General features: G+C 41.3%; 1 protein-coding gene across 2 annotated transcripts in view; it reads left to right on the forward strand.

Annotated features, from left to right (window-relative positions):
- The first annotated feature begins 1267 nt into the window (after nucleotides 1-1267).
- Nucleotides 1268-14757, forward strand: part of AMMECR1 (AMMECR nuclear protein 1) — a 97399-nt gene continuing 83909 nt past the window's right edge. Inside the window, exon 1 of one of the 2 annotated variants that reach the window (XM_048959830.1) lies at nucleotides 1268-1531. In XM_048959830.1, coding sequence (XP_048815787.1) covers nucleotides 1360-1531 — 172 coding nt within the window. In that variant the 5' untranslated portion in view covers nucleotides 1268-1359. The remainder of the gene's footprint in view (nucleotides 1532-14757) is intronic. The other variant, XM_048959829.1, reaches the window with a different exon arrangement.

Genomic DNA, 14757 nt, shown 5'->3' on the forward strand with positions numbered 1-14757 from the left:
AGTCTGAAACTACAGCAGCTAGCATACATTAAACACAAGCATTTGCAAGATAAAAGGCGCAGATATTCCTAAAGAAGTATAACTTCATCACTTAAAGTGGAGAGTCCTATCGGAACCATTAAGTGATCTCACATCACTGTGGTTGAAGCATATTAAATGTGTTGTTCTCCTTAGGATGCCATTATTTCTTGGCATGATTTGAAAATGTCATGTTAAAACAAAAGCACACTCTGAAGTAAGGGCAATATTGAGCTTTTTTTCTGAGATGCACAATTGTTTTTCAAGCAGCAGTTTCTCATAATCCAGTCCCATGTGGCTGAACCTAACCCAGATACAGTACTGAAAGCGGAAAGCTGTTTCCCTTTTCAGTGTCAGTACAAAGAAAACCGGGGCTAGCTCCTAGTCCTTGCTCTGGCAGCTGTAATGCTGTCCTAAATAGGTTACTGAGGATTACTTTTGGCACTGTTTGGGAAACTCATCTGGCATCAAGCCAGCATTCCCAGTTTTGTGCCAACTGCTTCTTGTTCTCTTCTAAATCAGGGAAGTAACATCAGAAAGTGCCAGGGGACAAGCTGAAGAGTGGGACTAAAGCATGGCACACCCCACTGATCTGTGTAAGCACAAAGAACCCATAGTAGACAATTACAAGCCAGATAAGTGACTGTAACTTCTGGGTACAGCACAGAGACTACAGTGCCTCTGCCAAAGCTGTGCCAAATGCTCGGGTGATTTATGAAATGCTGCCCGTAAGCGAGAATGTTCCTGCAAACACTGAAAATGTTATGTCATCCTTTCTTCTGCAACACTTTACCTGAAATCCTTTTCACTCTGTGGGACTACAGATGACTTCAGGGGGATATTCAGTGTGCAGCCCACACCAGACCAAGGTTTCCAGAAATCAGAAGTGTGCAGTTTCCAAGATCTCTGCAAAATATCAGCTTGTCTGACTGCTTTTAAATGCATGAAGTAAAACACTGCTATAAAATACTGTTGCTGCATCACAGACATTGAAGCCGAAATCAGCTTTTCAGCTGTTTCTTCTCCTATCTCCTACAGCAGAACTTTCCTCCACACCGAACTCTTAAGGGTTAACTGGAATTGGCTGGAGGAGGGGGAAGTCGGAGGTCAGCTCTTGTTCTGACACCAGCGAACTCCCGAACTCACAAGTTACTCCTTAAGCATGTGGTTTCATCCTAGCTTCTTCCTGCCAGCGATTTCTCACTTTAATCACACACCCACAGCAACCCAGATCTTTAAATTCAGCAATTCTTTCTCAGGTTTCAGCAAGTCATTGGCAGCCTGAGCTATTTTGGGGATATTTTCTCTTCTGCAGATGCAGCTTAGGAAAACGCAGGGAGCATGCTAAAGACCTGCAGCTATTTGCCTTGTACAATTTGCTCATTTCTCTTTATTTCTCTGTTTTCCTGCACCGATCACTTAAAGGACAATCTCTCTTGCAAACAAAATCCCCGGAGCCTGATTAGAGGGACCGAAGGCTCCCAGACACGGATTGCCTGCCAGCCACAGCACGGTAAGGACATGGACACTTTTGGCTAGCCTTGCATTGCAGTTTTTTAAGCTTTGCTGAATGTTTATTTGTGTCCATCACTTCCAAATCAACACTGCTGGCATGGCAGGCAGTCTCCAGCTCCTGGTCTCCATTTTCATTCCCTAAAATCCTCAGCACTTGTAAGTAACACGTTTATACTCACCGTCTCTTTGTGTGTTCTAGAAATCAATGACTGACACTGATTTTGATCGGTTCCAGAGTTGTTCTTTATCCTTACATTTCTGTATCTTTTAGAGATTTGTAATTTTTAATCCTGACTGAAATTGTGGATGTTCCTATTGCCTGATCTTCCCTATTGTAGATATATTGCTGGTCTCATTATTTAGATCTGCAAATAATGCAAATCAGGGACTTGCTTTATGTATTGTAGATGGAAGCATTTTTAAAAAGACCTGCTATTGCTGATTTACAGGTATATATAGATCTTTCTTAGCCTGCATGCAGGACTATACACTATCTATATATTACAGTTCTGCTATAACACCGTAACACTGCCACATAGCAGTGCTAACATCACAAAGACAAATACACTATAAAAGCAATATAGCAGAGTTATACTGAAAATGAATAGCCTTTATTGTGCAGTTCTTTCTGTATAGACTCTCAGTGAGCTCTGCAGGAATGGCAAGATAGTAGTTTTACAGGATGTGCTGTTTATTGAAATACTTGTAGAAATATTTTACTGCTGCAGGAAGACGAACACAGTTCATTTCTAATGAATATACAAACCAAGTTCTAGGAATTTCTGGTGACAGAAACTGGGAAAGGGATTCTTTTGATCCTTTATTGTACTTGAGGCTCTTTAGAAAACCGGAATTGTTTTATCTCATTGGGATTAGCAATGTGATGACTGCAGAATGAGAATCGTCCTGAGGGCTTAATGCACATTATCCAAATATCTGACTGCAACTCAGTGCATGCTGTCCTACTGAGAGGTTTTAGAAAGCCTGACTTTGCACGAGGGGGAGAAGGGGCCTTCTGATACAAGCAATCAGAAGCTGTTTGCATCTGCTGCCAGAACAGACAGGAGCATAATGGACAAATGTAGCCCCATTACATTTCCTATAAAAATGTTTAGGCATTATCATTTATAGAAAAAGCAAAAGTTAGCACAGCCTTTGAAGCAGTATTTTAGGAGGTTTTTCAATCTTCACCTTTTGCCTTTCAATAAGGGAGATTTTTTTTGTTCGTTTCCTAGCTTGCACATCTCTTGAGGGATTTAGAAAACTGATTGGAGGGATGGGGGAAATGCTACAAGTGCACAAATGGATTGAAGATCTTATGTTCACCAACAAAGGTTCAGACACTAGATTCCTATTTAAGACTTATTTTTCAGCACTGAAAAAGTTACATGTTGATACTTGAACAATTAAAAACAAAAACAAAGCAAACAAAAAAAACCCCAACAACTCAGCAGTCATGCAGAATATAGAGCACTAGAAGCCAAAAGGAAAACTTCAGTTGCTATTAGTAGGTTTAGAACCAAGCTCTAGAGGTTATGTTTGTGCTTCAGAAAGCACCCCATCAATTTTGGTAAACAGTTTCTAAGATACTTTGTTCCCCATGAAAAGCAGGCTGGGCTCTGAGCATGGCTCTCCCCTCCCACTGGCAAACCTCAGCCTCATTTCCACTGAAGTCATGATACTAAATCAGCCTAATGAGATGGATGAATCAGTCCTTTGGTCCTCAGTTCCATTTTGCACTCAATCCCAAACGCTAGCACTCAGCTTGCAGGAAATCTTGAGACTACGCGTTTCAGAGTGCAGGCAGAAAACAGTGATTATGGTCGGATGTGTTTTTGCTCAAACTTAGGAAAGCATTTGATTGTTTGCTGTTAGAGGAATTGCTATGTCATCAGACAGGCTACAGGGCACGCATGTAAAATCTAGATCCCCCATTTCTCTCATAAAAAGTTATGTTCAGCACAAGCAGAAGCGAAATGAAATGAAGCTCTACTGACAGGACAAGTCTGGGCAGAGTTTAATGTTTAGGAATTTAGCAACATAAAGCTCATTATAATCATATACTTCTACAGATAGACTATTCATATGTCACATGTTTGGGCTCACTTTAGAAAATGTCATTCTAAATTAGGCCACTGCAAAAAAATCTATATTATTAGAATGACAATGAATGTTGGAGAGAAAATAATCTGGATAATGAAGAAATGGATGTCTTCTAGGAGATATTAACTTATTTTTTAAACAAACTGCTGCATATAAGAGTTCTCTAATTCAATAAAGAACACAAATCACGAGGACTAACAATCCTCCAGATGTTCCAAATTGAAGTTACACTCACACTGAGCTAATACATTCATTTTGGCTTCCCACTGGATCTTGCCTAGCCCCTTCACATAAAGCGTTCAAGCTAGGACTACGAATAGCACCTCCCTCTGCTATGAACAGAAGTGGCTGCTTCTTGTGGTGTGTGACAGGGATCATACTTCCAGTGTACTGGCCGTGTCCCCAGAAACATGGAGGAGGCCCCCTTGGCAGGACCAGAAGAAAAACTGTCAAAGAACAGGCAGAAATCACCTCCTGCTCTTCCACCACCACTGTTCAGGCTGTGCGGGCAGCACGCACTGGTGCAGGTCACACCGCACCTCTCCTTACCCACACTCTCTCCTGCTGAGAGGACATCTCCCACCCTTAGAGCACCAGATAACTTGTCTGACTCCTGGGGTTCACGAGAAATGCAGATCTAAGGGAAGATGACAGCAGCTCTCCATGCTGCATTGTGTGTGTGCATATACTTTAAATGTGCTACACACAAGACTCTGAAGATTAACTGACTCTATAAATGCACTAATTTATAATTCAGCAGCAGCAATGATGCGAGGCACTCAATAACTCATACTTGATGGCCTTTGCCTAGAGACAAGTATATGCAAGGAGCTGACGGCCATCAGAAAGGGCAGTGGCTAAAGCAGAACAGATGCTGATTTACAGTAGAACTTGTTCTGAAGGCAGAATGTGAATGTAAAGCAAAATTAGTCCTTCACTTGAATAATCACAAGATTTAGTCTCTCCAGTTTTAATGACATCCTCAGATACACACTACACTTGCTATAAAATCAGTTACTGTACATAAGCACAGCCATGGTAATTTCTTAAGTTCTCTACACCTAATGTTTTCTTGTCATTTTATTGTTTCCAATTTTACCTTAAAAATCAGTTAAAAAAATGTTTAATTGATCCTGCTTTACTCTCTAAAAAGCCTCCAAGTGCCTACAAGTCTCAGTGTTCAGTCAGTTCACTGACATACAATAGATTTCCATGCTGCAATGACCCGCTGAGATGGCCAAGCCCATCATTAAAATTGAAGGAACTGTCTTATCTTCTTGACTGTTACTTTGCACCAGGATAATTCTACTAGATGCAGTGGAGGTACTGAATTGAAAGAGGAAACATCAGCAAAGAGTGAATGGCACAAGAATTCATCAAGGACTGACTTTTTATTTAGATAATCTCATAGAGAGGGGCTCTGCAACAACAAACAGTGCTTTTACATTAGAGACAGAACAGACTGGGGATATCCTTTAAGTACTGTTGAGTCCTAACTAAGAATATTCTATTGTTCTGATCACTCATAGTTCAGAAAGATGAAAATGTATGCTAACAATGAACTAGAGTTGAAGTGCTACTCACAAAGATGCCAGCAGGTGGGTTAATTATTCAAGAGGTATGACAACGCTAGCCCAAGAAGAAAGAGACATAAGTCAACCATAACATCTAGAATTAGGAGAATATACTAGAGCAGTAAGATGAGAGCATGAATATGCTCCATCTTTTTAAGATAGAGCATGATCAATTAATCACTACTAGCATTGTCTGTTTCTGCAAGTTGCAGCAACACTACAGCCACTGCAGGGTTGTTTTCTAGGTTACTCTGATACCCTGGATTCATGTTAATGTAAGGAAGAATCAATTCCTGGATGTAATGTATGGACTAATGGATAGGTACTATAATTTGCTTTTGTAGCATCTGTATTTCAACCTCTTTCAGGCACACAGACGAAACCAGCACTTTGAGTTAGGGAAGAATCACAGAATCACAGAATCACAGAATCACCCGGGTTGGAAGGGACCCCAAGGATCATGTAGTTCCAACCCCCCTGCCTAGCAGGGCCACCAACATACATATTCAGATCAGGTTGCCCAGGACCCCGTCCAACCTGGCCTTAAACACGTCCAAGGACGGGGCATCCACAACCTCCCTGGGCAGCCTGTTCCAGGGCCTAACCACTCTCCTAGTAAAGAACTTCCCCCTAACATCTAACCTAAATCTTCCCTCCTTCAACTTAAAACCATTTCCCCTAGTCCTGCTGTTATCAGCCCTTTTGAAGAGTTTACTCCCCTCCTGGGTGTAGGTTCCCTTCAGGTATTGATAGGCTGCAATGAGGTCACCCCGCAGCCTTCTCTTCTCCAGGCTGAACAAGCCCAACTCCCTCAGCCTGTCCTCATAGGGGAGGTGCTCCAGCCCCTTGATCATCTTAGTCGCCCTCCTCTGGACCCTTTCCAAAATCTCTATGTCTTTCTTGTACTGAGGGCTCTACACCTGGACACAGTACTCCAGATGGGGCCTCACAAGAGCCGTGTAGAGAGGGACAATCACCTCCCTGTCCCTGCTGGCCACCCCTCTCCTGATGGAGCCCAGGATCCCATTTGCCTTTTGAGCTGCCAGAGCGCACTGCTGGCTCATATTCAGTCTCTCGTCCATCAGGACCCCCAGGTCCTTCTCTGCCGAGCTGCTCTCAAGGACCACTCCTCCCAGCCTGTACAGGTGCCTGGGGTTCTTCCGGCCCAAAATTTTTAAGAATGAAGGGAACAGACTTGTTTTTCATTGATATTCTGAAGAATGTGGGAAATATATTATAAGGCTGCACAGTTTAGGTCTAGTCTAGTACCTAGTCTTCAGCAAAGGCTTTAACATCTGCCACAGCATTCTCCTGGGGAAGCTGGCTGCAGCTGGAAGACTGTGCAGAGGAAAAGGACCTGGGGATGCTGGTCAATACTCAACTGAGTGTGAGCCAGCAGTGTGCCCAGGTGGCCAAAAAGGCCAATGGCATTCCTGGCTTGTATCAGGAATAGTTGCCAGCAGGAGCAAGGAGGCAATTGACCCTCTGTCCACAGCTCTGGTGAGGCCACATCTTGAGTACTGTGTTTAGTTTCAAGCCCCTCACTACAAGAAAGACATTGAGGCCCTGAAACACGTTCAGACAAAGGCAACAAAGCAGGTGAGGGGTCTGGAGAACAAGTCTTGTGGGGAGTGTCTGAGGGAGCTGGGATTTAGTCTGGAGACTATGAGGGGAGACCTCATAGGTCTCTACAAGTATCTGAAAACAGGTTGTGGCGAGGTGAGGGGTAGGACTGGAGGGAATGGCCCAAAGTTACACCAGAAGAGGTTCAGGCTGGATATTAGGAAAAATTAATTCATGGAAAGAGTACTGGTGCATTGGCACACGCTTCCCAGGGAGGTTGGTAGAGTCATTATTCCTGGAGGTTTTCAATAAACATGTAGATGTGGTACTAGGGAATACGACTCAGTGGGTAGCATAGGTGGTAGGTAGGGCATTGGACTAAATGATCTTAGAAGGCTTTTCCAACTTTAATGATTCTATGATTTTTCCACTTTTGCTCAAAAAAAAAAAAACCAAACCCCACACCCAAACTGACCCAATAGTTCATGAGGCTGCCTCACTTTGGAGGGAGAAGACAAAGCCTGAGGCATATATTTTCATTTTTCCCCCAAACAAACTATATTTAATGCCATGTGGATGAAAGAATGTAGTATAGATCTGGGCTGATTCTCTTCTTGATGCCAAAGCACAGAGCTTTTCTATCCAAACCACACCAGAATATCAGAACTCAGCTGCTGTGTAGGTCCTACAACTGCCACGCAGACTACAGTAGGTTCGACCGCTGTACTTTAGAGGTCTTTTCCACAAGCTATGATACCAACAAGAAAATGCTCTAAGTAGCTTTTATTTTGCAGTTAGCCTTTAGAAATGGATGGCTGTCATTTATAAATTAAATTTTGCAAGATACCCTTGCAAGATTAATGACTGAAATTCCATCCCTAAAATTGGAATCAGTCACTGCAAGTTTCACAATATTGAAGTGTTTATATTATCTTGAGATTTTAAGGCAGTGAGCTCCCACAGCAGCAATAGTGAGTACAATATATCAAAGAGATACATTTAAAGACGGCACGTCCAAGGCTACATAAAACAACAGTGACAAGAAACAGTTCATCTGCAGTTACTGGGCAATTTTAACTAGGTGCAAAAGATAAATCCACTGGATGAAGCAACTAGATCTCTGACATTTAAAATAATTTACTGCTGTGAAATAAAACTGTTGAAACAGGTAAGCTAAATACTTTAAAGTGTTACCTGCATAAAGACTTAGTTAAATCATTTAAAAAGAATATTGCTTAAAACTGTTTGGGAAAACAGACTATTGTCTGTTAAAAGGCTTAAATTAAAGGCTTGTGAATTCAGTGACAGTGCTCTGCAGTCAGCAAGATGGATCGTTACAGTGCCATCTTCTGCCTTTCTAAACACTGGCTCCAGTTAAGCACAGCTGCAATAGACTCCTTAATTTTTCCCTCATCTCTGTCAACCCTTCTTCAGTCAGCTCCACTGGGTATTTCTCTAATCTTACAGATTCTTGAGTGACTTTGGCTTCACTACTTGTGATGATCAGGGAAGAAATCATATGGACAATCACTATGAAAGGCACCTGAAAGTGGAATTCATTCCTGAAAGTTGAAGCCCCAGCCAATAAGACAAATCACCAATTTATATGAAGGACACATGCAGAACCCAATTCTTATTTCTCACTACGTAATATCACCTCCTCTACCAGCTATTAGACATTAAAGCCACCAGATTTACCTGAAACTGAAGTGTACAAATTCAATGTAATACCTGAACAAAGCAATGCTTTAATAAATGTAAACATCACTTTTATAAAGAAAAAACAAATGTAGCTAAAGTTCTGCTCTTCCTAACACTGTCTCACACTTACCCCTGAACATTTCATGACGTGACCGTGCCTTTCTTGATGCCAGACAGTGTTCAGCTGACCTCAAAATCTGCAAGCAAAAAAAAGGATTCAAATGAAATAATTTTCTCTGCAGAGGGCAAATGCCTCAGATTATTACTATCAAATATGTGAAGTCTTTCAGATATGACAGTGATCTAGTCATATTCATGTCTAGTTAACCACTTTAGAGTTAGATATAAACAAATATTTCAGCCCTGCAGAACAGGCTGACCTCCCACAAGCCTCAAATTTAGTTCTTTCATGCAGTTTGTCTGTGCTGGTATTATTAATAGACACACTAAAATGGGAACTTCACCCTGGCTCAGCTTTGACTCATTGAATGGCCTTGGGCATCACATAACCTCTGTCTCCAGTCCGCTATCTGCATAATGTGTTTGTCTATCTAGTGACTTTACACAATTGTGGGAATATAAATGAGGCATTTCACAGTTTTTAGGTTACAATACACTGACTTCCCTCATAACCCCGGTGTATTTTTTATAATGTATCTCCTGAATTTTAACACAGACTTGTCTTCTCCATCAAGGCAACTAAACTGTTTAAGTAGAAGGAGGAATTATTTAAGACTTCCAAAATAAGCATCCTAAGATTAGTAACTTGAAGAAAGGAACCATAGCCATATAAAGCTTGGATTCTCACAGTCTCAATTATCTTTCTGTTGATGCTTTTAAATAAGTTCTTCACCATCCTAGGAAAAAGAAGAAAGCTTCATTTCCCAACTTTAGAAACAATAGGTAATGTGGTTAGTAAAATTTGTACCAAAAGGAAGAATCTGCTGGTTATTAATCTGGTAGTGAAAAAGAGTTGCATTATTTTGGAATCTGACCTGTTTCTGAGTGCAGGACAATCATATTCACTTCACTGCAGAGGATGTAAACCCTCAGCTGAGATCATAAAATAGCAGTTGAGTTATAAGCTTGGTTACATATTTTTCGTTCTCCACTGAAATTATTCTACACTGTGACTCCTCTGCTCTGAGTATGGTCCCTTCTGTCTCAGAAAAAGGCTCCTTCCCCTTAAGGAATGCCCTCAAGGGACTTTTAAGACATTGACACGCAATACTCAGATGTTCGTTAATTATTAATGTCAGCCTGAAGTAGATGCAAAAATATACACTCATCTGACATCAGTTCAAAACAGAAAGATGGAGCATCAGAAGTCGATTAGTTCAGCAGTGATTACTGCATCAGTGAATGCCAGAGATGATTTCCATGCAGCAGCTCTACAAGGCCCAGGCATTAAGCTGACTACTGCTGCTCCAATGGGTGCAGCCACTGAACTTTGTCAAGATGGTATTCTCTGTATGCTCATTCAGCCATCGTTATCTCATTTTTTTTTCCCATGACTTGCCTTCCTCATTGTTCGCATTATTCCAGTCCAAAAGAACAGACAGCAACGTAAAGCAGTACTTACAGGGTACACTGAGTATATATTGAATGGCACTGCCTTTAATTACTGGGCAGTGAATTGTTCTTCAAATTCAGGCCCTCTCAGTTATATCATCCTGGAGCATGGTTCTCTAGACAGCACAGATCTCAGGGAATGGTAAATGCTATTCCATTTCTAATGATGTCAACTAAAGTGCAGTGAGAAAAAACTGTATTACCCCAATCAGGCAACATGTAGATGTGTATGAATGCATAACAGATGCCTGGAATTGAATATGCCTTGTCTGCCCATCCATAAGCAAAGAGAATTCAGAGCTTCAATCTAACTCCCAGCTTGTGTCCTTGTGAAGCTTGGCAACAGGACAAGAAATTCTAATGCTGATCTGATCCCTAATAATTACAGAAGTGTATGACATAACTACAGATGTTATATATAGTGTCTGAAAATGCTATTTTAAAAGACAGTTCAAATAAGAATGCAAAAATAACCAAGGTTGAATTCAGTGGCAATATTCCCATTGACTTCAATACGATATTTGCTTGTTCAGTGTAGTTGTAATTTTGGGTTAGTGTCTTTCCAGATGAAAGGAAGGAGTTACACTAGCTTAAAAACTACTCTTAAATCCAAAGCAAATAGCTCTTAGGAGCTGAGAAAAGAGCATTTTTTCCACAAAACTATTTGCATTTGGATAGAACTTTAGATATAATGCCATTGAAGCGACTTGCCCATATAAAAAGTTCTTAAAAAAATGAAATTGAAAAGCCTCAGAGGCAGAACAGCAAGAGGCAGTTCTGCAGTAATCTACATTACTCTTTGATATCCTGATAACCAGAAAGCAAGACTTGAAAGTTGCTCAGTGGTTGAGCAAAGTAAAGCATAACAATATGCAATCAAAAACAAGAATATACTCCACCCTACTGCAACACAAACAGTAACAGCAGCAAAGCCAGAGGGACAGTAATAGCCCACAGGCAAAATAAGAGTACTACAGCAGTTCCTGATCCTGGAAAAAATACTTATAGTTAGGGCTATTTTTATAATTGCAGTGATGATAAAGCATGTATTTCAGTACTTTACCTTATTACTTTATTAGTGATGGATTTTGCCACAGAGCAACTCTGTGAAGGGGAAAAATGAAAACAACTGAAGCATATAAGTGGCCCATTATGTCTTCTGAGAAGAAACAGTGAATTATTTATGATTAATGTGATAAGCAAAACCACTAGGTCTGGAGCTTAGCTATAAATACATCTTTTGATGCAGTTATTGATTTACCATTTAATGATGGTTGGTTAAAGGATGAGGTTGCCCAGGCTCTGTATCCATTACCATTACAGGACAAGTGCCAAGGACTTGTGGATAACTGCTGCTCTTGACTTTGATGTATTGCATACATGATGCACCCATACTTCAATGGCTGGTTAGGTGCAGGTGTGTTCTTCAACACTGACCAAAGGAGGCAGGTGAAATCCCTGAATCAGCACTTCATATTTGAAAACGTTTAAAGAAATACGAGTTATACAAAAGTTTACAGCCTGAACGGTAGTTTTGGGAACTGCTAGGTTGCATTCAATAGCTATCAACTATTTTCATCCACTGTCACTACTGCTTCACGCAGAAAGCAAACAGCCTGAGCTCCACTGCCTAAACGGCACTGCGAGGTTCTGCCGCTAGAGCGCGTCGAGGCATGCGTGAAGATTAAGCCTCTCAGAACCCCGTCATTAAATTCAAACTACCACCAAGACATCGGACAAAGGCAAGCAGCACCAACGTACTGTTTTTAATTATTTCCTTCTTGACTGTTAGAACTTGCCTTAAAGGTTGTCCTATGGGAAGGTGCCACCCCCGTGCTCCGCTTTTGCTGGAAAGGGGTTTTGATATGAAAACTGAATAACACAGACATCCAGAAGTAGTCCTGCCAATTTTACGATGGATTACACCTGTGTTTTCAGTCCAGTGCCAGTGAAATATCACTTCTAGGCTAAGGCTTCTACTTTGGAGCCTCGTAATAACCCTGTTACTCTGTACTGGAAAACATACAACCAGGCAATGCTGCTGCTTGTTTCTCTCAGTGCTAGATGCGTGCTGAACGGCTGCATGTTCACTTGGCAAAGGAAAACAGCAACAAAGCACATACCTATGCACAAACTGAAAATCTGCTGTTGTGCTGAGAATGCAGATGCTGCACTGCTTTAAATAAAGCAATGTGAAAAGGGCCTATAAAAGTCCCCTCTTTTATAGTAAAAAAAAAATAAAGAGAACAGTTAAAATTAGAAGTGCGTAGGCACAAAGCATTGCCAGGATCAAACAGAATATGTTCAAATGTACACATTTAGAAATGCTAAAAATCAGGTTCTGCCTCCATACTTTGCAGAATCAAGGCTTGGCCCCTTCTCCATCTGTAAAGCCGCACTGACAGCACACCCTTCCCCTCTCTTTTTGCTCATTTCTTGTCTCTTCACATCACAAACCCTTATTAGCTGTTTTGATCACACAAGCCAGGTCTTAGTAGTAGTTTTTCACCACCCATAGTGTCAACTCTGATGAAGATTTTAGCCCAAACCTATTGGCTATTCTTTAAAATACACCAAACAAGAAGAATAAAACCCCACCGCATGTGTAGAGAGGATACCCACGGGACACCATTCACATCTGTAACCCCACGCATCTCCAAGTGGGTTTCTGAATGGAGACAAACAGTGATTATTATCTCCCTTACTTCCCTTAGGAAAGGTCCTGCTACACCTTTCTTGGAAACGCTTTGGCCTTACAATCTTAGGAAAGGAAATACTCAAGAGACTCGCTAGGCCTGTCTGCCTCCTGTCACTGTGTTCTGGTGGCTGCTGCAGTATCCTCCTGCAGTGACATCTCTACCCCCAGTGGCAGAGCCCCTCATTAACCATTTTCTACAGTTAGAGTGTGAAGCCCAGAAAGTGAACTTGCTGCTTTTACAAAGAGGGAAGAACACCCAGGAGAAGGTATTTAAAATATATCCTGAGGCAGAATGAAACTGATTTATGCCAGGGATTATTTTTATCTTTCCAGTCAAGCAGCAGTTACACAGCAAAGTTTGCTCAGACACAGACATGCAGCACTGTTTTGGGCCAGACAGACCCGACAGCACCTGAGAATGAAGGACACTGAGCAGCAGGCAGATGCCTGCCCTCCTGCAGCCCTTCCCCACAGCACCTGCAGGGAGGGGTCCCAGATCTCTGCTCAGGCAGGTGCCAGACCTACCTTACCTGCACCATGTGGGCAGCACAGAGCAGCCTTACGCTGCTGGAGAACTGCCAACAGGCAACTTCTGCAGGGGAGGGAACTGGGATCCTGCATCTACCTCACCACACCTGTCCCAACAGAGCAAAAAAATGGAAAGATGTGGAGGTCCCCATACTGCGTTTGTTCTTCTCATATTGACAGTAAACTTCTTTGTGCATTGAGAATCACTCACCTACGAGTATCTGGGATAGGCCTCCTTCCTTTTAAGGAAAATTCAAACCCAAGAAGGAATGCATTCTCCCAGCCCTGAGACCTCAATCCAAAGCCTGCTATCATCAGCATTGATTCTGAAGAGTCTGCATCAAATCCTAACAAATCACTTCTGTAGAACAACAGGGGAAAAAAAAACCACCAAAAAAGCTACCTCTGGAGGAGGAAAGGCTATGGCCTCAAGATTTTTTACTAAAAAAGAGGCAGTGTAATTAGAGTTTTAATAAATAAAAACCATGTATCCCATTGCCTGAAACAACATGATCTAATATTTTGTATTTAATTGTCATGGGTAGAGAGGGAAGATCAGTAAAAACATGCCAAATAAGAAGCAGAGCAAATGTTTCCAGGCAGAATACTGAAATAAGCTATTTGGATTTTAAGGTTCTCTTGCAGTGACTGAAATATAAAAATTGCACTGCATTTTCAGTGCTTTAGAATCAGAGCAAGGTCACTACAAAAGAAAACTACAGTCTCCTATGCCACCAGAACACAAGCAGCTACGTGCAAGCTCATAAGTAAGAACTTCAAATGCATTTGTATGTCAACAGAGGTACTGATATCTGTATATTTGAAGTTTAGGAACTATATTCAGATAGCTAAACTACAGGGGGTGAAGAACTAATTGCATTCTCCTCATCTTGTCTGTTGCCTATGAGCAGCATATTGAAAGTTCCCTAGAACTGAGGACAACAATACAGCTGGAAAAGGAAGGATTCCTGTCCAAATGCCACGAAGTAACCTGCACTTCATGAAGGGGCTTTCATTTTTTTTTTCTTCCCCTTTTAAAATTTTAAGTAAAAGCGTCACTTGTCTTAAAATAAGGCCTCCATACTTTTGAACAAACAACTGAAAATCAATGAACTATGTTACAAAAAATACCATTTTAGAAAAAGCAGCTGAAAGGAATAGCTCTAGAAGAAACTGTATAATTCAATCTCTTGGAAATGTCAGAGCACATCATCACAAGAGCTAAACAATGATGCAATTCTACATTATTTAACACAGGTGTAGAGAGGCAGTGGATGTAGATGTTTTCCTACAGAACCCAGCTCTGAGTTGTCATCCTCAATCAGAGCAGCAAAGAGCACTGGGACACAAGATGGTGTAATGCAAAAGTAAAAAATGAAAAAGGTAACACTTCTATACATGCTTACATTTAAATGCACAGTGCATGCATACCACCTTCAGCTTTATTCCTTTCCCAGCACAAATTTTTATGGCAAATGTTTATTC

The sequence above is a fragment of the Lagopus muta genome, chromosome 13 (genome assembly GCF_023343835.1).
Source record: "Lagopus muta isolate bLagMut1 chromosome 13, bLagMut1 primary, whole genome shotgun sequence".
Taxonomy (NCBI): domain Eukaryota; kingdom Metazoa; phylum Chordata; class Aves; order Galliformes; family Phasianidae; genus Lagopus; species Lagopus muta.